The sequence below is a fragment of the Dermacentor silvarum genome, chromosome 9 (genome assembly GCF_013339745.2).
Source record: "Dermacentor silvarum isolate Dsil-2018 chromosome 9, BIME_Dsil_1.4, whole genome shotgun sequence".
Classification (NCBI taxonomy): Eukaryota; Metazoa; Arthropoda; class Arachnida; order Ixodida; family Ixodidae; genus Dermacentor; species Dermacentor silvarum.
In genome coordinates, this window is record NC_051162.1 from 154,952,715 (window position 1) to 154,975,742 (window position 23,028).

Sequence of the window (23,028 nt, forward strand, 5' to 3'; positions counted from 1 at the left end):
TCCCTTCGGGATCAGTGCAAGATACTTCTGTCATCCATAGCGAAATAAATGTTTTCACCACCACCACCGCGCCTGTGCTCGCTTCAAGATGTGCGTCTTTCACCCGAGGCAGTCACTGACGTCGCTTTGACCGCACAGCCACAGGTTCCTGACGGTGAATATGTGCTTCGCCCCATCGTCGACGTGCTTTTGAACCGAAACGTTGCTATTCCACATACGCTGATCACGGTTACTAATAATGACGTCGTTCTCCCGCTTCTGAACTTCAGCCTGTGCCCTCAAGTGCTTCCGGCCGGCATGTTCTTGGCCAGCGTTTCTAGCACGTCCGAATTTGACATTGAGAGTATGGATGCCGAGAGTGGATTATTAGCACCAATTGCAGCTCACATCTCTGGTTCTTCAATGGATGACTTCGCCAAAATGATTGCACCTGACCTCACCTCTGCTCAGGCCAAGGACCTCCGTCTCCTGCTCGAATCGTACGGCGACATCTTTGATTTCGGCGACCGCCCTTTCGGCCAAACATCTGTTGTTCACCACCGTATCAACACTGGAGACATGAATCCTATTCGTCGGCGTCCCTATCGTGTATCACATGCTGAACGTAGAGTAATCCAATCAGAAGTGGACAAAATGCTCCAAAAAGGGGTCATCGAACCATCAGCCAGTCCTTGGGATTCGCCAGTCGTCCTTGTGAAGAAAAAAGACGGTACCTGGCGTTTTTGCGTCGACTATCGCCATCTAAACAAGATCACGCGCAAGGACGTCTACTTATTACCACGCATCGATGACGCCTCGGACTTCTTGCACGGAGCTACATACTTCTCGTCCATTGATCTTAGATCCGGCTACTGACAGATTTCTGTTGATGAAATGGACCGCGAGAAGACTGCCTTCATAACACCTGATGGTTTATATCAGTTCAAAGTAATGCCCTTTGGCCAATGCAATGCTCCTGCGACATTTGAACGAATGATGGACTCTCTTCTGCGAGGCTGCAAATGGACTACCTGTCTTTGCTATCTTGACGACGTTATTGTTTTTTCTCCCACGTTCAGCAGACACCTTACGCGACTCGCTGCAATTCTTGCGGTCTTCCGAAAAGCCGGCCTTCAGCTGAACTCCACGAAATGCCAATTCGGGCGCCGTCAGATTACCGTGTTGGGACATCTCGTTACAACCGGTGTACAACCAGATCCGGATAAAGTTCGCGCCGTTCGCAGTTTTAATGTGCCTCGTTCTGCTTCTGACGTGCGCTGCTTCGTCGGCCTGTGTTCTTACTTTCGACGTTTCGTCAAAAACTTCGCCGACGTTGCTCGCCCTTTGACAGATCTTCTAAGAAGAACACGCCTTTCTCATGGGGCCCGGAGCAGGCTCACGCGTTCGCCGCTCTCATCGGCTTTCTGACCACCCCTCCCATACTTGCCCACTTTGATCCATCTGCACCGACCGAAGTCCACACTGACGCCAGCGGCCACGGCATCGGTGCTGTTCTCGCCCAGCAGCAGAATGGTACCGAGTGCGTGATAGCTTACGCCAGCCGCCTGCTGTCACCTTCTGAGAGGAATTACTCCATCACCGAGCGTGAGTGCTTGGCTTTAGTGTGGGCTGTCGCCAAGTTCCGGCCATATTTGTACGGCCGCACGTTTTCGGTCATTACAAACCACCATGCTCTCTGCTGGCTGTCTTCCCTCCGGGACCCGACGGGACGGCTTGGTCGCTGGGCTTTGCGGCTCCAGGAATTTTCTTTTATTGTCATCTACAAGTCTGGACGTCTGCACAAGGACGCTGACTGCCTCTCTCGTCATCCCGTGGATCCTCCTGATCCTGTTGCACATGATCCAGAGACCTGCGTGTTGGCTTTCACTGACATGTGCGACATGCGCGCTGAACAACATCGCGACGAGTCCTTGCAGGCCATCATCGCCGGAGTGCAATCTGGCAGCACCGACGGCCTGTGCCGCATGTTCGTGCTGCACGACGGCATCCTCTACCACCGCAATATCAACCCTGAGGGCCCTGAGTTTCTCCTTGTCCTTCCTCGTCATCTACGATCCGTTGTTCTCGAACAACTTCCACGATGCACCAACGGCGGGACACCTTGGAGTTTTGCGCATATACGACCGCGTACGACGCCGGTTCTTCTGGCCGGGACTCTACCGCTCTGTGCGTCGTTATGTGGCAACTTGCGAATTGTGTCAGCGCCGGAAAAAACCTCCCCTGCCACCTGTCGGCCGACTCCATCCAATTGAAGTTCCCTCTGAACCTTTCTATCGCGTAGGCCTTGACCTGCTTGGCCCTTTTCCGACGACGACTAGAGGGAATAAGTGGATCGCCGTCGCTACCGATTACGCGACACGCTACACGATAACCAAGGCGTTGCCGACTAGTTGCGCAACTGACGTCGCAGATTTTCTCCTCCATGACGTCATTCTCCACCACGGTGCACCTCGACAGTTACTTACCGACCGCGGCCGCTCGTTCTTGTCTCGAGTTGTTGACGACCGCCTTCGCTCTAGTGCCACAGAGCATAAGCTGTCCACCGCCTACCACCCACAAACGAACGGTCTTACGGAACGTCTCAACCGAACATTCACAGAGATGATGTCGATGTACGTCTCCAATGATCACCGCGACTGGGACGCCACTCTGGCCTACGTCACTTTCGCGTATAACTCGTCCAGACATGACACCACAGGATATTCACCCTTTTATATTTTGTATGGTCGAGACCCTACATTGCCTTTTGACACCATACTACCTTCTGTGCCACGTGTTACAACTGAGTACGCTCGTGAAGTCATCGATCGCGCTCACATGGCGCGTCAAGTCGCCCGATCTCGTCTATTGGCCTCTCAGGATATACAAAAAGAGCTGTACGATCGGCGCCATCGCGATGTTAAGTTCGCCCCAGGTGCTTGGGTGCTCCTCTGGTCACCATGTCGTCGTGTCGGTCTCTCCCAGAAGCTTCTCTCTCGCTACACAGGGCCTTATGAAGTCCTACGTCAAGTTAACGACGTCAATTACGAGATCTCGCCGTTACAGTTTGATCCGTCCTCAAGTCCGAAGCCAGTTGACATCGTGCACGTTTCGCGGTTGAAGCCATACTTCTCTCGCAGTTCTTCGCCTGACATGCGCCGAGACGGCGCTTCAGCACCCGGGAGTCCTGTTACGGAAGGATAGGAGGCAAGAGAAAAAGAAGAAGATCGAGAGACACTGGCTGCTGCGTGTTGTTGCTGGTCAGCCATCTTGACCACGCTAACCCTACTTGTGTATATATTGTAAATACATCCAGTCTCCCAACATCCCCGTAACAATATAAACAACTATGACACGAGGGACGACTACTACTGCTATCGGTAGTATGCTCATAGTGCAATGACACAAACTTATACAGGTGCAAGCTAAGAATCGGACAACCGGGGGCTCATCAGCTGCCCTTAATTCCATTGGCTGAAACACGAAGCTACAGTAGCTAGAAAAAGGATTGTCGGAAGAAGATACCTTGCTAGATCGATTCCTAAATTGTATTTTTTATTGCGATAGCAATTATATGGACACTCCAAAGCAGATTTCTCCCGTCGGCGTCGCCGTCGTCGTCGCCGTCGCCGTGAGGTTCCGTATGACGTCAATGGAGATGAAATCGTCGCCGCGCGCAGCCGAACGCTGTATGTGCAAGTGAAAGGGCGCGAGGGACGCGCGCTTTCACGGGGAGTGAACCCACGGCGGAGAACAAACACGCGTTCTGCGCCGTGCTCCCTTAAGGGCTGCAGAAGTAGGCGTCTCTTTCCTCATTTACAATCACCATATATGTAGAGCAAACGCGCCTTCTTCCGACGCGCGAAAGGCCGCGGGAAGGGGGGGGGAGGGGGAGGGAAGGGAGGCGACGTTTAGCTGCGGCACCAAGTGCTATTTATATCAGAGGCTCCGGCAACAGTCACCAACGCCGCACGCATTTTGTGCGAACGCGGGCAAAACGCCGACGGCGTCGACAACAGTTCTGCGTGTTGCCGGTGCTGCTGCATGTCAAAGTTAATACAGCTGATAAAGCTACTATCATTACTCCGTATAGCTCTCTACAAATTTGCTATCGCAATTGATGCTTCGCATTTCAGGTGAAACTGCGACAACTTTTTTTATTTTTCTACTGAACCAGACAGCGTTTTAAGAACAAGTGTTATACAAATTCCCGTTGCAAGAACGCACAGAAAGGGCGGAGCCAGATGAGACCTTTGCTTGTAGAATTTCAGCGGCAGAAATGAGCATTCAGTTTTGTGGGCGGGGCCTAAACATTTAATGTAGCACGCCATCGACTGCCAGTTCCGGTAACGAAATATATGGAAATTTGGGAGAGTACACACTCATTTTATTGCGATAGCAATTATATGGACACTCCAAAGCGGATTTCTGCCGTCGGCGTCGTCGGCGCCGTCGCCGTGAGGTTCCCTATGACGTCAACGGCGATGAAATCGTCGCCACGCTCCGGACGCTGTATGTGCGAGTGAAATGGCGCGAGGGACGCGCGCTTTCACGGGGAGCGAACGCACGTCGGAGAGCAAACGCGCGTTCTGCGCCGTGCTCCCTGAAGGGCTGCAGAATTAAGCGTCTCTTTCCTCCTTTACTATCACCATATATAGATAGCAAACGCGACTTGTTCCGTCGCGCGAAAGGGCGTGGTGGGATGGGAGGGAGGGAGGGGAGGCGACGTTTAGCTGCGGCACCAAATGCCTATTTATATAAAAACGTTGCAAGGCGTGAAGGTGGTAAAGACTTCCGACGCTGCTCGACGAGTGTCCCGTTCTGATCTCGTCGAAAACCTCCGAGCCGCCCCCAGAGGCACCGGCAACTATATAGAGGGAATAAGCCAACGCCACGCGCGTTCGGTGCGAACGCGGGCAAAACGCCGACGCTGTCGACAACAGTTCTGCGCGTTGCTGGTGCTGCTGCATGTCCAAGTTTATACAGCTGATAAAGCTACTATACTCCGTATAGCTCGCTACTAATTTGCTATCGCAATTGATGCTTCGCCTTTAGGGCGAGACTGCGTCATTTTTTGGCAGACCCTTTAACGGCAGTAAACTTAAGGAAACAGCACAGGTAGTATGCGATAACAGCGGCTGCCGACGGAGACGAATACAGCTTACAACAGTTAAACAATTGAAAATAATGTCTGGACAATTGGCATTTAAATGTGGATTCAAAGCGACCATCCAAGCTGATTAGACCATGCCTAAGCCTCACTTGTCTTCGCATACCCAAGGATTATCCAAAGTCACACTTGATATGAAGGCGCTCAAAGGTATAATGCATTAACAGTAGGGTTCCCAGCGTTCTTCACAGTAATAGTGTCTACTCAAACTGTGAAACTGCGATAGGTTACCTGGTAGACGATCTTATAGAGGTAAAGTTGTAATGGTTCCAAAATTGCCTGCACAGAAACAACTGGGACGCAAGACAAACAGGTAAGTGTGATCAGTTCGGGAATCAGCCGATGTCACAACCTACAGCCCTACACTGCTGGGAACGCATGCGCGATTCGACAACACGCTGCGTGGTGAAGCAGCGGCAGCTTTGATATAGAGCGGGATATAGAGCGCGCCGGCCTTGTTTATCTTCACTGCTGGTGAGCTCCTGTGAACACGGTTAGTAGCAACGAGTGAACTCGCGTCTCAGTCGCTCTTCGATTTTTAATGCATTCGCATTCCTAGGGTACATCGCGCACTTTCCGGGGGCAGAGTATCTATCCACGTACGTTTGTATCTAACGTCGTTTTCCCGCCTAGCTGGGTCACTCGGTAGTCCGCGGTCGAATGGGTACAGCGTATCGGGCTGCTGTGCTGAGTGAGCAGGGTTCAAAACCAACCGCCGGGCCAACTTGGGTCACTGAGCATGAGGCAATGTGCACATACGTGCCGCTCTTGCACCGGCCTTTTTCACGCCGAAATGGGTCACCGTATAAGATGCGGGACTGGTAGGTACCGCTGTTCGAAGAGAGAGAGATTCAACTTTAATGGTGCCAGCAATTCACGAGAGCGGACGTAGCCTCCCTCCGCCTAGCAGACGGCCGAGATCCCCTGGGTCTCAGCGGCTGCCTCGGCTAGCTGGACGGCCCAGACCTGGTCTTGCTGGTCTGAGCTGAGCAGCAGGGTCTCCCACTGCTGCCGGTTTTGAATTTTGCGGCCCTCGAAAGGAGCCGAAGAAATTCTTTGGACGCCCACTTGGAGCATCGGCGCGTGCCACTGGGTCTGTGCTGGTCTTCAACGAACCTCTTGGATGCCAACTTGAGTAACTGGTTTTGTGCTAGTAGGTGTGTGCCACTATAACCTAATAGTATAACGCCATAATAATAATATAACGTATAATAATAATAACGAAGCAGGTGTGTGCCGCTAATAAACGTAATTGATGCCATTGGGTAACTAGGTATTTGCTACTGGGACTGTGCTGCTCTACAATGACCAAACAATTTGGCAGATAACCCACCTCACGAAGCCTATCGATGGTAATGCGTTTAGCATTCGGTCAATATAGCAACACGGCGTATTACCCCCATCAAAACGAGTTATGTGTGAAGCGTAAACTGCAGCGGGACTACGATTTCAGGCTTCCCTATTTATAATAATACTCGGCGCCATCTAGCGTCGTCACCGCGAAGCCTTCGCGTGGCCTCCGAAATGAATGGCGCACAGGTGCGTACATTAAGCGCGTAGAAGCACGTCACGCGGTAACGGGACTCCTCTCTCGCGCTTCTTTCTGGACACCCAATGCATTTGTGGCGCAGCCTACCAAAGCGTCGGGTTGCTGAGCTTGTCGGCTCGACTCCGCTCAGCATGGGAGAAATTTGACACACGAACCTTTAAATATCTAACTATTTAAAATTAACTTCATGATTCTCAAGCCCTCATGACCATGAGAGCTAGTTGCCATAGGCGACGAGGCTGTGCCCGTCTCACTCACTACTGCTGCTACCTCGCTAACTAAAACACGTTTCGCGTCATTTAGTTTGCAACATTGTGTTCGATCTGCGTGTTATTTTTTTAACCGATACATTCTTTGGCCGATTCCCGGCACATTACAGTGTAGCAGCGAAGTTTCTACCTTGCCTATTTCCGGGCCTCTTTAGTAAAAACTATACAGAAATTCCTAGAATTGTCTACTAATTCTTTAGCTCGGTTGTTACTTAGTTTTTGCTTTTGTTTCCCAAATTTAAAGTTGAGCCGCCCCTATACTTTCAGTAGGCCCATCCCCTAATTTAGAGTTGACCCTTCCGTAACCATGCAGTTTCCTTATGCATTTCCTATGGAGCCCTATGTATCCGTATGGGTAAGGTGTCACGCTTTTCACGTTACGGACACGGTGCTGCTAACAAAATTGCCGACGTAAAGAATGGTTACGCATTAAAAAAGAGAAACGCGACCAATTATGGAATCAAACCTCTGCCTTTGAGCTCAAGCAGGAGCCCGACGCTCTAACCATTCTCTCGAGTTGTTCTTGCGTGACAGCTTGCGCTTTGAGACGCTGTGTTAGACTGCCCTGTTAAGCTATAGGCCACAGTTTTTTCTTTATTACAATACTACAATTTCCCACCATGTAACGCTAATTCGTATATTTACAACTGTTTCATGTGTGCATATATACAGATTCCGAGCAAGGAACCCAGCCCTTTACACACATTTGCATTTCTTCCATTTCAAAAAAAGAAGTCAAGAACTCCCGAGAGTACTCTACAGCTGGACGAGCGTCAACTTCGGCATGGCAAACTGTCATGCAGGAGCTTCAAATACTATGCAGAGATAACACCATACTCATTTTATATGGACATCTATCCTTGTTATCAGTCATGGGGTACCTTATTCCCTGCGTGTCCCAAGAAAAATATTTCTTCGCCCCCAATCGCACGCATGCGTCTCTCGTTCCTTATAGTCATCTAGCTAGCTCTTTCACAAATTTGGCGTCAAGTGCCAGTTTCTCACATTCTTCCTTGATGGCAATTAGCGCATTGAGACGCTCTTCTGGATTAAATTCTCCAAGTCTTCTTCCTAGCATCTAACGATACGTAGACGCCGTGCGACTTTGTACAGCCATAAGAATCGTCCTAAGTCGAACAGGTTTCAGCATTTCTTCACACGAGTAAAACGCCATCGACATATCATGCAGCTCATGACGTAGACTCAAGTACGTACAACGTTACTAAACGTTGCGTATAAACGTTGGCTACGTACATTTGTATAATCGTAGCAGATGACGTCGCAACTGCTTCTCTCGCTAGCTTACACCCGTCCAATACCCATCTGGAACACTAACAGTCGGCATTTCGTAAATTCACGTCGAACGGTCGGAGTTTAGAACCCATGCCGTTGCCGTCATACGGTCGTCGTCACTGTCGTCGTCGTCTTGCTGTTGTCATCACACACAACTTCTCGCCTTACTCAAATACGTTGGTCCACTCTAACGTTTTACGGAACCCGAAAAGAGGCTGGGTAAGCAGTTGTTTCCTGCAAAACACTTCGCATAATATCGATTCCCACAGTGCATGAGTGGGACATTTCATAATTTTAAATGCGTAAGCACTTCTATGGTTACCCAACGAAAAAAAAAAACACCGCATATCCACGGGTTGAATGATGATGAGTGGGCGAAGCTCCGGAGGGAATCATCGGTAAACCGTGAATCTTCCGTGTAATTCGCCCAGTCTCGCCGCACTAAATCGAACGATTGACTTCCACCAATGACACGCGCCATATGTGACGTCATTCCTATTTTATAACAGCGCCCTTCATTATAATTGCACCATCTCCCGCTTAAGGGGACGCTAGCACAAACGCGTAAGAAACGTGCAGTACTCTCTATAGTAAGGGGGAGAGGCCACAGCGTCTTACGCAGCCGTTTACACATGCCGGAACGTGCACCGCGTTTGCCGACGCCATCAGCGTTTATGAATACTGGGGTAAGGCGGAGAGGCCACAGCGTCTTACACCAGCTTCTTACACGGGCCGTAACGCGCTAGCACAAACGCGTTAGAAACGCGCAGTCTTTCGTTAATAATGGGTATTTATTGTCATCGTGGTGCGGGTGTGCATGTGCGCTTCGTGGCGTAGTGGTTAGCGCCGCGCGTTCGGAAGCGAGGGGTCCCTGGTTCGATTCCGCGCTACGGACACAACGTTCGGAATTTTTTTTTTTTTCATAGATGTAGACGTGGCTACCTACTACTACTACGACGACGACGACTACTACTACTACTACTACTACTACTACTACTACATACTACAGAGGAGGGACAGACCCACACCCTAAGGAGCTTCGCCCCTAAAAACTGACCGAGCGTCCGTCCGTCCTCCTCCTCCTCCTCGTAAGGCGATCGCTCTCCAGATAGAGCCAGCAGCTGTGGAAGACGACGAGTAACGCGCGAGCTATGGCACGAGTGCGTCTCTGCGACCACGGAACTTCTGCAATCAGGCACGCACTAGGCGCACCTTTAGTAATCCAAAACTGTGTAGAAGCCGTGGCTTCGAACCGGAACGTCATCAGCTAGCGCACCCGGCGTCGACACCAGCAGTAGTTTGCTTGCCTCACGAGTTCGCGTTGCGCCGCCTTCCGCAGCAGTTCGTGTCGCCACAGCGTTGTCGCATTTACCGTAATGGTGTCAGGACGATGACCGTAGCCGCTGAGCAGTGCTAGGACTGCCGGCAGTGTTGAGTGTGAGCACTCAACACCACGTCGTTACTAGGAAATGCTTACGCATCATTCACATTACTCCCTGAGGAGATTCTACGTAGATGTTTTATACTCTTAAGTGCTACCTTTTAATTTCTGAAGAGGAGTCTCATGGAATGCTGCGACGAGCGTGAAACAGTTGGCCTGTCCTTTCTATCACGACGACCGTAGTCGTTATCGCTCCGTCGTTGTCAGGCCAACTCCGGCCTTCCCACCGCCGCTGGAACTCGAGCTCGCGTTCAGCGCCGATGTGCCATTGGAAGCTGGACGCTCTGTCCACTGCGCTGTCGCGTCGCTCTGGCGCTTTGCATGCAGAGTGTGTGGTTTATGGGGGGGCGTGCGCACATTCGTCCGAAATTTCGAATACGAATCGAACAGGTTTCGGCTATTTGATTCGCATTCGATCCGAGAATGCACGACTCGAACCTGTCGAATATTCCTTTCGTTCGACTGCTGGAGCCGCGAGCGAGATAACGATGGAAGTGAGGATCGTTCCTCGAATACACTAGATCTATCACTGTTGTATTTATGCGTTCACTCTTAAATTACTTTCACTAAAACGCTGAAGAAATAAAACGTCGTCATTATCCTTGGTGTCATATTATAATTTTTAGGCATTTTATTTGGTGTTGGATTCCTCGTGCTAAAGCAAGGAAATTGCATGTTATGCAAAGTGCTTGCTCCCCCCCTCCCCCCTGGCAGAGACCCTGGGTGCGCTACTGTGCGGGGGCTGTGGCATCGCACGTCTCTCTTTCAACGAATGAAACACTGTACGTTCACCTGACGACGTGCTGTTCCCAAGTTTCATTTTTATTATATTTTGTACAATATTGAAAGCAAGCTAATCGGCCTATAATTCTTTAGTTCCTTAACATATTTTCCTTCTTATGGATTAGTGTGATTGTTGGCATGCTTCCGATCTTCTTTTGCAATTGAAGTCTTGAGGAATTGGGTATAAACGGTCTCACGCTTTTAGAGTATCATATCCCCTTGATCTTTGATCAAATCGACTGCTATTCCATTTTCACATGCCGCTTTTCTCAGGGACTTGCAAAGCCCTTGCCAAGCCCTTCCAATACCCGTGCCACACGGGCAAAGTAAAGTGCACTTTGAGCAAGTGCACTTCGCGGCTAGTGTCATTCGCAGGCTGCTACACGGGAACGCTTAGTGACACTCACTGCAGAGTGCACTCGCCGGCGAGTGTGTTCGGCGAACTCACTTCGCGGCGGCGAAGTGTGTAGCCTCGCTAGCAATGCTTAAAAGATACATAAAGTGATATCGAAAAAAGAGTCAGGAGTAATTTTTAATAACATTGTTTTAAATTGCTAACGTTACAAGATAATAAAATGTGCCACACCGCAAAAAAAAAAAAAACACACAACAAGAACAGCAAAAAACTCTCGCTCTGGGGCTGTTCACGACCACACCGGATAATGACTGCGCAGTTGTTTGGCGGATCGAGTAGTTTTGACTGTTGCTGGTCAAGTTGCCGTCGTTGGCGGCGCTTATAAAGGTGGATTGTAAATGTTGTTTCCAACAATAATAAACTGTTTGTGTGCACACATTTTTATATTAGTAAATATATGCTTTCCCGTCTGACTCCCGGTTGCCATGGCCATCAATTTGAAAGAACACTTTTCTTTCTAGTGTAGCAGCGCACCGCCAAAGTGACACTCAGCGCGCTGAAGTGCACTCGCTCAAAGTGCACTTTACTTTGCCCGTGTGGCACGGGTATAACCTCATCGCTATAGTTACATACAGAACTCCATGACTCTCTCAAAAGAGAAATTCAGGTACGTAAAAGGAAGTTCGACAGACAGCACTACTCAGCACAGTACAGCAAATAAAAAAGAACAGTGAAATAAAATTACTATTGGGTATTTTCATGGGCCTGACTAAGGTTTTTGATCTCGCGAATATCACAAAATACAACTGAAGAATCTTGACAAATATGATATTAGTGGTGCACCCTAGGTCTCATAAATACGCATTTGAGAAGCTCTGAGTCGCATGCACGAAGCAATTAGTAGCATACAGTCTTCGTAGCTGATGACCAACAGCGTATTCCTAACGATTTCATGTTGGTGTTTCTTTTTCGCATATATCAATAATTATTGCCTAGCTTCACCTTTATATACAGTCGATACAAATATTTTCCTATCAGCCGAAACGGAAACTCAACTTTACCATGGGGCTAATGATTGTCCTACGAAATGTGGCCGAATCATCTCACTATCAGGGACAATCCCACCACGAAATCAGCGTGGAAGGAACGACACCGAAGTGGTGGGAGGGGCAGCGGAGACACCACGTGACCCACTGGCAGGTGTGCGCTCCTCGGTGCCCCCCCCCCCCCCCGCCTCAATGGCGTCCGTCCCGGCCACGCCGGCCAATCACGGAGACGTCTCCGGCGCACCGTCCTCCGCGACGGTCCCATCACCGCGCTTGGCGGTACCACTCTCCACTTCAGGCTTCGAGGCACACCTCTTCTTCTTGGCGCTGACGGACGACTTGCGGCGCATAGCGTGTCCCTTGGCCGTGGTCGTTTGCGTAGGGGGTGGTCCCTTCGCCTTGATCACGTGACTGGGTTGGTCCTTGGCTTCGGTCGTCATCGTGGGATGGTCCTTGGCTTCGTTAGACGAAGGCGACGACAGATGCTCCTCGACGTTCTCCGGTGACGTCGGAGTGGCGGCTCCTTCCGCGTGCGGCTCGGCGCGCTTGCTGGTCGGGCCCTCGGGCGACGAGAACACCGACACCCTGGTCTCGAAGAAGGAGGCGGCGCGCTGTCGCCTCGCGCCGCTGAAGCAGCCGCACACGTCGAGCCAACCCGGCAGCCAGCCGCGGTCGAAGCAGACCCGCGCCACGTGCGACGTTATCATCATCGTCGACAGGTTCGTCAGCATGCAGAGCGTGCGGAAGGGAAAGCGCTGCTCGCCCCCGGCGCTGTCGTACATGGGCAGCTGGAGCACCACCGGGATGCCCAGCGAGCGCTCGCCGCACAGGCCGCGCAGCACCGCACCTGCCATGAATCCTGCACGATATGTGGCGCAGGGCGCGCACCCTGGCGCTTTACAGAGCGAAGCGGCTTCGCCTTTAGTTTCATGGGTCGATCCTATAGAGATAGGGAAATAGTCAACTGGGCCGATCCCGGAGGCAATGTAAGTCACAGCGGAATGGGTCGCGGTGTCCGCGTCTTACCGGGCATACATGTAATTGCTATGCTGCAAAACGCGAAGCGGCAAGGAACAGACATTTGAATATTTCACATAAACCCCTCCCGCGGGCCTTGTTGACCTACCGAATAGCAGAGACACTTAAAACAAAACAATATGAGGAGGGGGGGGGGGGGATCTAATATGTCTCTCAGCACGATGTGCTCTATCCATTAGGCCACAACCGCACGCACTCTTATCACGCACCTCCTAAGGCAAGTAGCTCTACGAGATGGTCGTAGCGTGGTCTCGTAATACGTGCGCGCGATGGCACGTGGTCTACCACGTCTCATGGGATGTTTGCGGCGCCACTTTCCCTCAGTAACGACGAAAGAATAGCCGGCACATACGCAGTTGGAGACGAAGTTAAACGCCCCCCCCCCCCCCCTCTCCCCCCGGTGCCTCGCAACGTTGGGTGCCTCGCGCGCGACGGAACACGGCGCACTTCCTGCCCGTTTTCCTCCCTTTCGCGCGGGCGAGATTGAGCCGCGATCGCCGGCTCACCCTCGCACGCTTTCGGCGGCGACGAACCGCATGCACGCGATAATCAAGCGACAGCGACAAGCGACGCGACAGGCACACCTTGTCGCTCTGTCGTGTCGCGGCGTGGAGCAACCACATGAAAGCGACATCGCGAAAAAGAGTAGCGACGGATTTACAATGTTGTGCGAATAAATGTTATCTTGCGAGCGTAAAGAAATCTCAATTTTATCAAAGGTCAATGTTTTATCTAGACCTAGCTAAAATATGCTATCATCCCCAGTGAAAATCCGTCCCATGCCGCCAGCGTAAGGTGCCGTGGCGCCATCTGTTGAGTAAAACTTAAAACACTTTCTCGGCTCTCGGTGGCGTCTCAGGCCAAAACAAAACAGCGTCAAAACAAAACAACCGATCTCAATAATAACGACAAGAGAGCGCCGATACTCAGTCTTCAGCTAGCGATGAGGTGAAGCGATGACTGATTGTACTATTTATTTTTTGCTGTCACAGCAGAGAGCAAGTTGCAAGAGCGAATTCAGATCGAAGCGGGCAGACTGATTGCTGCCATGTTGTTGTGCAATCGCTGTCCCCAGCGGATGTCGTCGCGCCGACTTCCGGGCGACAAGCGATATTTTCTGGCTGACCAGAAACCGGCGACACGGCCAGCGACAGCGACGGATAGCCCTCCGCGACGGCAAAACCTGTCGCTCGTCGCCGTCGCTTGTCGCTGTCGCTCGAAAATCGCGTGCATGCGGTTGCGCATACCGAACCTAACAGCGACGGCGACGGTAGAAATGCGCTTGGAGTGTCCATGTAATTGCTACCGCAATAAAAGACAACACGTCTGACTTCAAAATAGGTGTATGAAGACTGACTAGAAAATGTACAACGCATCGTCCTGTCACCTTGATTTCAATAGAGTATGCAGCGTCTCGGAATAAAGTTATGTATCTTTGACAGATTTATCCTTAATTCCATCATAATTCGTGAATGAACGGGCACGTACAGCCTCCCGCATTTTTGGCCATATCGCGCGAGCGTCATCACGCGTCACTTTAGCGCCTTTAGGCGGCGACAATCAGCGAGACCGGCAGACGTACGTACTTTCAAGTGCGCTAAGCACTCTCCTGTGCAAGAGTCGCCTAATGTGATGTTCTCTACGGGACGACGTACAACCATATTATAGTGTTCTCGAGCGATATAGCTAAAAAAAAAAATTCGCGAGGCTGTACTTCTTTCTCCGTGAAACGGGCTATGGCCGCGGACATTTGCGCTATTCCGCGGGAAAAGGTGGGCCTCACTGCTCACCGGCAAACGCGCCGTACGAGTTCGTCAACTTGCTGAGGTAGAAGAGGGAAACCAGCTGCGGAAAGATGAGCACGAAGACGACGTCCGAAGCGGCCATCCACAGGTCCATGACCGAGGTGACCGAGAGCGCGAGCAACGCCGACAGGGTGCCCAGGAGGCAGACCATGGTGCGGAGCACTACGGTGATCTCCATGTCGGTCGCCTGCGCATGCGCGCCTCCCTTCTACGTCATGAACGCTTCTCGGCGTGGCATTCGTGTACCGTGACCTGCGGTTTACCTTAAGAACTTGAAAGAGTACTGACACGACATTTTCCAATTTTCATTTTGCGCTTTATGAAAGTCCTCGACCTCGACACGTTAGAAAAGATCGCGCGCCATTCTACTGTTGTGAAGGTGGATTACCAGTGAAGCAGTTTAATTAGCACCCGACATAAAGGTGATTCTGTAAAGGAGTGTGTTTATCTAGGTCAATTACTCACAGGGGCCCTGATCATGAGAAGGAATTTTAAAGAAGCATAAATTTTGTTCATAATGCAAAAAGGTAAGGCGTGCAGACACGGACACAAGAGAAGTGGACAACACAAACGCCGACTATCAACTGAAGGAAGCACTGAGGCGCAAAATAAAGAATACAAAACTCATCTGCGCATGCTCTGGAATGGTTGCACCACGTGTCAATCGGGTACACGTGCCGGTCTACGTGAGAGATAACTGTTGAGGCATTTGATCTCTTCCTTATGTTAGGTAATCGAAGGCTGACTCATGCACGCACTTCCACCATTATTGATATGTCAAGCCTAGACCATTAGACGCGTCTGCACGCCTTACCTTTTTTGCATTATGAATCCTTACCAACTAGCTCAGCTTTCTGTCGTTCTAAAATGAATTTGGGTTGGAGTGCATACGGCAGGCATTGCCAAATCCTGACTGGGAGCTTACCACTGTCGTTGAAAAGAAAAGTGTACAATCATTGCATTCTACCGGTGCTAGCATATGGGGCAGAAACTTGGAGGTTAACAGAGAAGCTCGAGAACAAGTCACACATTATCGGGTTTTACGTGCCAAAACCACCATCTGATTATGAGGCACGTCGTAGTGAGGGACTCCGGAAATTTGGACCACCTGAGGTTCTTTAACGTCCACCTAAATCTAAGTACACGGGTGTTTTCGCATTTCGCCCCCATCGAAATGCGGCCGCCATGGCCGGGATTCGATCCCGCGACTTCGTGCTCAGCAGCCCAACGCCATAGCCACTGAGCAGCCACGGCGGGTATCGAGAACAAGTTAAGGACCGTACAAAGTGCGATGGAACGAAAAATGTTAGGCCTGACGTTAAGAGACAGGAAGAGAGCGGTGGGGATCAGAGAACAAACGGGGATAGCCGATACTCTAATTGACATTAAGAGAAAACAATGGAGCTGAGCAGGCCACGTAATGCGCAGGATGGATAACCGGTGGACCATTAGAGTTACAGAATGGGCGGCAAGAGAAGGGAAGCGCAGTCGTGAACGGCAGAAATCTAGATAGGGTGATGAAGTTAGGAAATTTGCAGGCGCAAGTTGGAATCAGCTATCGCAAGACAGGGGTAATTGGAGATCGCAGTGAGAGGCCTTCGTCCTGCAGTGGACATAAATATAGGCTGATGATGATAAAAGTGGCAGAATTTATATCAAAGATATGAGCAAATTTTATTTCTCTTGAGCGGCGACGGCGGTCATCTCGAAGAAAGACACGCGCACGCAGACTTTTATTTTGATCAGCGGTCTTGATTGGAAGACTACCGCCACCTCGGGGAGCCGGAGGAAACTAGACACGCGCGACGGGACCGCTACGCCGGGAGAGCGGACGGAAACTAGGCACGCAAACGCTTGGAACCACGACAAAGAGAGGGCGGTGCGAGCGTACCCATGGCCGACGCGGGTCGCATAGTGGCAAATTTTTTGAGAAACCCTTATTATCTACGTGAGAGTCTACTGATCTTGAAAATGTTGCGTATCGATAACTAACGCAATGAAAATGTGTGTCCAAGTGAGGAGACAGATAAGATTTTGCAAAGAATGATGCGCTTTTTTGTCAAATTCGGGAGCTGAGTTTTTGTACGCACAGATCTGTTGACCGACACGAAAAATGCATAGAACCCTAGCCATAGACAGGTTCGCTGTAAAAATACTGGCAAAGCCTCGGAGTACCCGGAATATTTTACTATAATAGCTTTCCTACGAAGCAGTTTCGGTTTTGTTTCCTCTAAGGTGCATGTGTCACGACACAGGAGAACGTCACGTGGGAGAAAAAAATTGTTTGGCACTCGCTCCTGGTCGATCAGTCGTCTGCAGCTATGCAAAGTTTGTGCCGCGCAACAAAAACGGATACTAAGAAAGGAAGACCGAAACGACTTGGACTACCGCTCTGTTCCTTTCCTGTCTCCGTTTTTTGGTGCGCTGCACAAAGTTTGTACAATTCAGGAAGGTGTGCCAGCTAGCCCGTGAGCGCATTCTTCTGCAGCTACGCTGCTAGCAGACGACCTTTACATACACTTCCTGCACGTCATCTTTACACTTCACCTACATACACTTCACCTGTATGTAAAGGGTATGGGACCACCCACATACACTTCACCTGTAAAGGGTATCTACCCTTTATAGGGTTTTGAAGTGTGGGACTTTCAATTAACGCAAAATAAGAAAAGTCGAAAATATTATTGTCAGTACTCGTTTAAAGAGCTATTCCGCTCTTACCACTGCATTGTTGCTTACATTTCACGGGAAGGCCCTGTCTTGTAGTTCCGACCATTCATTTCGCATTTTTTCCACTGTTTACTGCGTGGTTTGTCAAGAATAACAGGCGAAGTTCCTTTCGTCTGCGCTGCTCACAATAAAAGGTACTATAAAGAATGGTAGCGGTGACGTCACCCACAGCGTTTGGCTGTATCTGGTAAGGCATGGCCATCGAGATTGCTTACCATCGCTGGGGGATACAATGCAGCCACCACAACGGGTGCATGTGAAGCACACTACGCATTTTTTTTTCTTGGCAAACCCGACAAATAACAGCGCCAAGTGTTATACTGAATGATTCTGACGATATATGTGACCTTGCTGCAAAGTTTGAACCCCAGAACAGATACAATACGTAGACCAGTACAGACCAGTACAGGTCCCATGCTACAGTACAGATTCAATACTACAGAGCAGTACAGGTCAAGCAGGAGAGGAGAACATATCACCAGATGGAGATCGATAAAACATAAACAGTATACCACTAAAGGAAGTGTGGCAATGCAGCCGTTGGTCCCGCGTTCGATCCCCGGTTTAGGTGAAATTTTTCTTCAACTGCGGAGCTTTCCAGGAAACGCGAGTTGCCTTTGTAGGTTGGTGCTAATGTCAGGTGGACGACATTTTTTCCCTTTCATAAACCTTTCTCGACCTTGTAAGATTCCGCAGAATTGATTTTCCTCTAGGGTTCTAGCTTGTCCGCACTCTTCTTACCTCGTGTTACATCTCACGACGCAGGGTACGTGGACACCCAAAGCTAACACTGGAGTGTTCTATCATATTGTCACATTGTAGTGACGATCAAGATCTCAGCAAAAACTGTGAATCACAAACTAATCTTTATTGGGCGAACCTGTGCCTATAAAAACGAGTTCCACTCAAAGCACAACGATAGCGGCAAGCACAGTCAGGGATGGTCGAAAATCTGATCAGCGGGTCAAGTGCGTCGGCTTTTATACATGACTCATAGAAGGCTGCTGACCACGTGCCTTCCAGAAAGTACTACACAACTCGCGTAGCTCATACAATCAAATTACCCTAGGTTCGATGACAACGGATAGAATTATCGATAGAATTCGAGAAAATTCCGATACATACAGGCGAAGCCTTCGCAGAGCGATAACGTTTAACATTTGTTAGTCGGTGATAAGCGACCAACAAAGAAAGACAAACAAGTACACGTGTCAGTATTATACTGACACTCTCTATTCGACACTCAACTATTGGAATAAAGCGTTAGCAACGAAATAACCGTTAACACGCATTCCTTCTCATTGTTTTCCTCCCGTGAGGAAACTCACGCAACGCCAACACATTTCAAACACATTGCAGTCGTACAAAGCGTCGCAAGATGCCGGTACCAGCTTTTGCTTCTGCAGTCCACGGCCTGCGGTTACTAAAGATCTTCCATCCACGCGCCACCGAAAACGTGTCTGGAGGGGCTTTTACGGATTGTTTACGCTCGAGCCGCCCATCACCGCAAGCTACACCGCACGCGTGCGGTCGTGCGAAAAATTGCACATATCGGACAACTGGTGCTCACATTTCGATTTACACTGCGTGCACAGCGTAAACCATACTGTGTAAACCGAAATTTGTAAACAAGTCTTCGATATGTGCAATTTTTCGCACCACCGCACGCGCGCGGTGGGGTGATGGGCGGCTCGAGCGTAAGCAGTCCCTTAGTGGTAACCGGGTAATCCGCAAAACAGTGAGAAGCTTACGGGCAAGATCAGACTTTTGTACCGAGAGGTGCACGACACTTACGGCGGGTCTGATGACGTAATGGTAGACGTTGCGGTTGATGACAGTGGCGGCGCTCAGCATGGACGAGTCCGCCGAGGACATGATGGCGGCTATCATGGCGTTCAGGCCGAACACCGACACCATGCCCGGGCAGAGCCATTGCATCGCCATGGCCAGCACATGTGTGCGATCGCTCGCGCGCAGATTGTACGGCCCGTCGTAGCCGGCAGCCGTGAAGTCTGCGCATGGCAAACAAAAAAAAAAAAAAAAAAAAAAAAATCTGTGGCTCCAATCCACGCGGTGAAGGTGGTTGGACAGCGAAGCTGTAAACGACACCCACAACGATTACCCATTGTGACGTCCCTTGCATTCACATACGTGGCTCTAAAAAGATGTTTCTTCAAAAACGACAACATTGCGACCGTCGGCCACAGGAAAGAAGTCCATGTCACAAGGCGTTGGGAAGAAAAAGCGAACAGCACCAACATGTAAAATTTTAAAAGGTATTAGAACAGGCCATTCACGACCTGACCTCCTGCACAATGTTTCGCCAAAGTGCGTTTTAGCGTGCCACTACTGAAAATATTGATCACAGTATGCGAATTCTACTTTCTGGATATGTAAGCAGATGACGGAGTGGATCCATGGCAGCTTACTTGCGTTCTTTGCGATGCCACCAATGACGACGGCCGGAACGCTGACAGCCAGGCAGCCGAGCGCCGTCATGAAGGACAGTATCTTGGCATCGAACACTGTTTTGCTGGCGAGCACGCGCTGGAAGTACACCTGCGCATGCACAAGCCATTGGCGTCAACGTTCTTCGGGACAAGGACGGCTTGCTCGTCGTGTGGCTCGGCGAAGCAGCCTATCGATCCAAAACATTCCTGAACCAGAGATGTGCAAGTAAGCCACCATCTTCTCGCGACTTGACTTCAGAACACGGTGTAAGATATCTATACTCTTTAGGTGAGGACACTCGCGAGCAACGATCGACCAGATAAAGTAGCAAAGACGCGCGCCGATCGGCCCGGTGACGGCAGCGGATACCTATCGACGGTACGACGATAGGTACAGAATTTTTTTATTGGTTTAATCTCCCGTTGGTATAGCAAGGCACGGGTACGAGGAGTACAGCGGTTGAACAGCAACCTTGCTCTCGCCAGAAGGCGCTACGACGCTTTTAACAGCGAACCTGTTTCAGCTCGAGGTTGGTCCGTCGGTCGCAAAAAAACCTCCGCCGAGCGATGACGTCACCATGCGTCGCCTAGCAACGCGTCACCCAGCTGCGCGGAGCCTCGCCACAGCTGCGGAGGCGGCGTTAAACCGCGACGTCATCGGGCGCGTCGCATCGCTTCGCCCCAGCTTTTTGTCGAGCCATGACGGCGGGCTTTAATGACGGCATCAACCGAGCCCCGCGTAACCGTGCAAGCCTCGCCACAGCTGCGGTAGCGGAGCTAAGCCATGACGTCACTGCGCTGATCCTCATAATGGCGTCGCGTCGCTGCGGTGGCGGCGACACAATGCCCCGCGTCTACGCGCCGAACACATCGCCGTGAAGATGGGGCGACCGAAGAAGTGCGTTACTCCCGACGAGGAGGAAGCGCGGCGTGAAAATCGTCGTGCCGCTACTCGAGAGCGGATGAGACGACTTCGGAGCAACCCCGAGTATCGCACCGGTGAAGCGGCGGCGATTTGCAGAAGATCCGGAGTTGCGAGCACGCGTTGCCGAGCAAAAGCGTGTGTGCAAGCCAGAAGCGTGATCTAATGGTGATCCAATCGTGATAACGCGTAAAATTAATTTTGGCCGAGTCTCGGAACTTACCCGATCCGAGATAAAGCTAGGTGGGATCGACGGCTTCGCTGTTTGAACAGTCTTCGCACCACTAGTGTGAAGCTGCCCCATTTTTTTATTTATTGCCGCAGCATCGCTGATGTCGGCCGCTAGGCATGCGAAGAAAATGAGACGACGTTTAAGCGCAGCTCTGAGGCGCCCGTTCGCGCGGCGAGCGTCGGGGCTGTCCCTCTTAACCGAGTGAACGAGCAGAGCGAAGGATGAAAGGCAACACGCAGCGCGGAGGGAGATGAAAGACGGCGATAGCGAATAGAGAGCGAGGAGGAAGGCGGAGGAAGGGGCGTGGCGAAAGCGTGAGAAGAAGAGCGTAGTGCCGCGCAAGATGGTCTTTGTGGCGACGATGGCTGCTGCGAGAGGGCGCCCGAGTAGCGCGCGTCGTCTGTATAGAAACAAAGCGCTGCATGAGCGGATCGTCTGTCTGCGGCGGCTGCCGTGAATCGCGCGCACGCGCCCCCACGCGTTGCCTCTCGCGATTTTCTCCCGATTAGCGAGGCATTCGAGTCACACGTCGGGGTGTGCCTAGAATAGACCGCACCTGCCACGGTATGCCACCGCACACGGACATGATGAAGTGGTCGATCATCTGCAGGAATCCCGCGCCGCGTGAGGGTCCCTGCCACTGGTTCAAGGGTGGACCCACCAGGCCTGCCGCTTTGCTCGTAGCGCAGAAAATCACGCACGTCCACTGCAGAAGCCAGAGCAGTTTAACAGCTTTCCGTGGCAGTGATGAAAAAGCTAAAAGGGGCGGAGCCTCTGCACAGCTGTCCGTCGTATCATCATTATCATTGTTATAAATGTGGTTATGATGATGATCAGATTATGTTTATGTTCACTGCAGGACGAAGGCCTCTCCCAGCGATCTCCCATTGCCCCTTGCTTGCGCTAGCTGATTCCAAGCTGTGTCTGCAATTTCCTAATTTCATCCCCCCACCTAATTATCTGCACTCCTCGACTGCGCTTCCCTTCTCTGGCACCCATTCTGTAACGTAATAGTCCACTGGCTATCTGCCTGCGCATTACATGGCCTGCCCAGCTCCATTTTTTTCGATCTTAATCTTAATGTATATAATGTATCTTAATGTATCTTAAGTACTTATTAAGTCCTTCATATATGGGACATTGATTTTACTCAGAAGAACGGGGCGCCCAAAGTGTAATTCGTGCAGATAATATTTATGAGGAAAGTTATTATAAATGCGGTTATTTACTAAATGGTGTTAATTTATAAAAAGTGTAAGAAATTTCTTCACTTTACTGGGAACCTTGAAACCCCGCCTAATACTAAATGTACATGTAGTCCGGAAATATGAACAATATCGCACTTTTGCACTTATCACAACTACAGTTTTTGAGACATAATATACTCGGATGATTTAATTACAGGGCGTTTCAGTGAACAGCTTCATTTTTTAAAGGTTTGCCTGTGGCAGATAGCACAATTCTAGTTCATGAGCTGGTCTACTCGAAGAGGCGGACATTACTTCATTACTTACACAAAAAATTTTAATGCATAATCGACTAAGTAACAAGAATTCACTAATTAGATTTTTACCTAATTACCCTATGGCACATAGTGCGATTTACAAATTCTAGCCGCGGAGTTCGCAAGCCGGATCCACTTGGAACGAATTCCCAGGATGACACCAGTTTCGAGATAATTATTCCCAAACTTTGCGGAGAAATGCGTACAGTTACTGTTCCAGTTACTTTCTTTACAAAACGTTGTTTTATGCACTGCAGCACAAAACTAACTGGAACGCCAGTGCCTTTCTCCGCAAAGTTCGCAAATTAAAATCTCGAAACTGGTGTCATCCTGGGAATTCGTTCCAAGTGGATCCGGCTTGCGAACTCCGCGGCTAGAATTTGTAAAGTGCACTATGTGCCATAGGGTAAATTAGGTAAAATCTAATTAGTGAATTTTTGTTACTTAGTCGATTATGCATTT

At 50.3% G+C, this 23,028-nt stretch overlaps 1 protein-coding gene across 1 annotated transcript in view; it reads right to left on the minus strand.

Moving 5' to 3' along the window:
- Window positions 1-23,028, minus strand: part of LOC119463993 (high-affinity choline transporter 1) — a 166,374-nt gene that overhangs the window by 139,680 nt on the left and 3,666 nt on the right. The window contains exons 2-3 of the mRNA XM_049655458.1: window positions 21,619-21,768; window positions 19,888-20,017 (exon numbers count right to left, since the gene is read on the minus strand). Of these exons, the coding sequence (XP_049511415.1) occupies window positions 19,888-20,017; window positions 21,619-21,768 (280 nt within the window). The remainder of the gene's footprint in view (window positions 1-19,887; window positions 20,018-21,618; window positions 21,769-23,028) is intronic.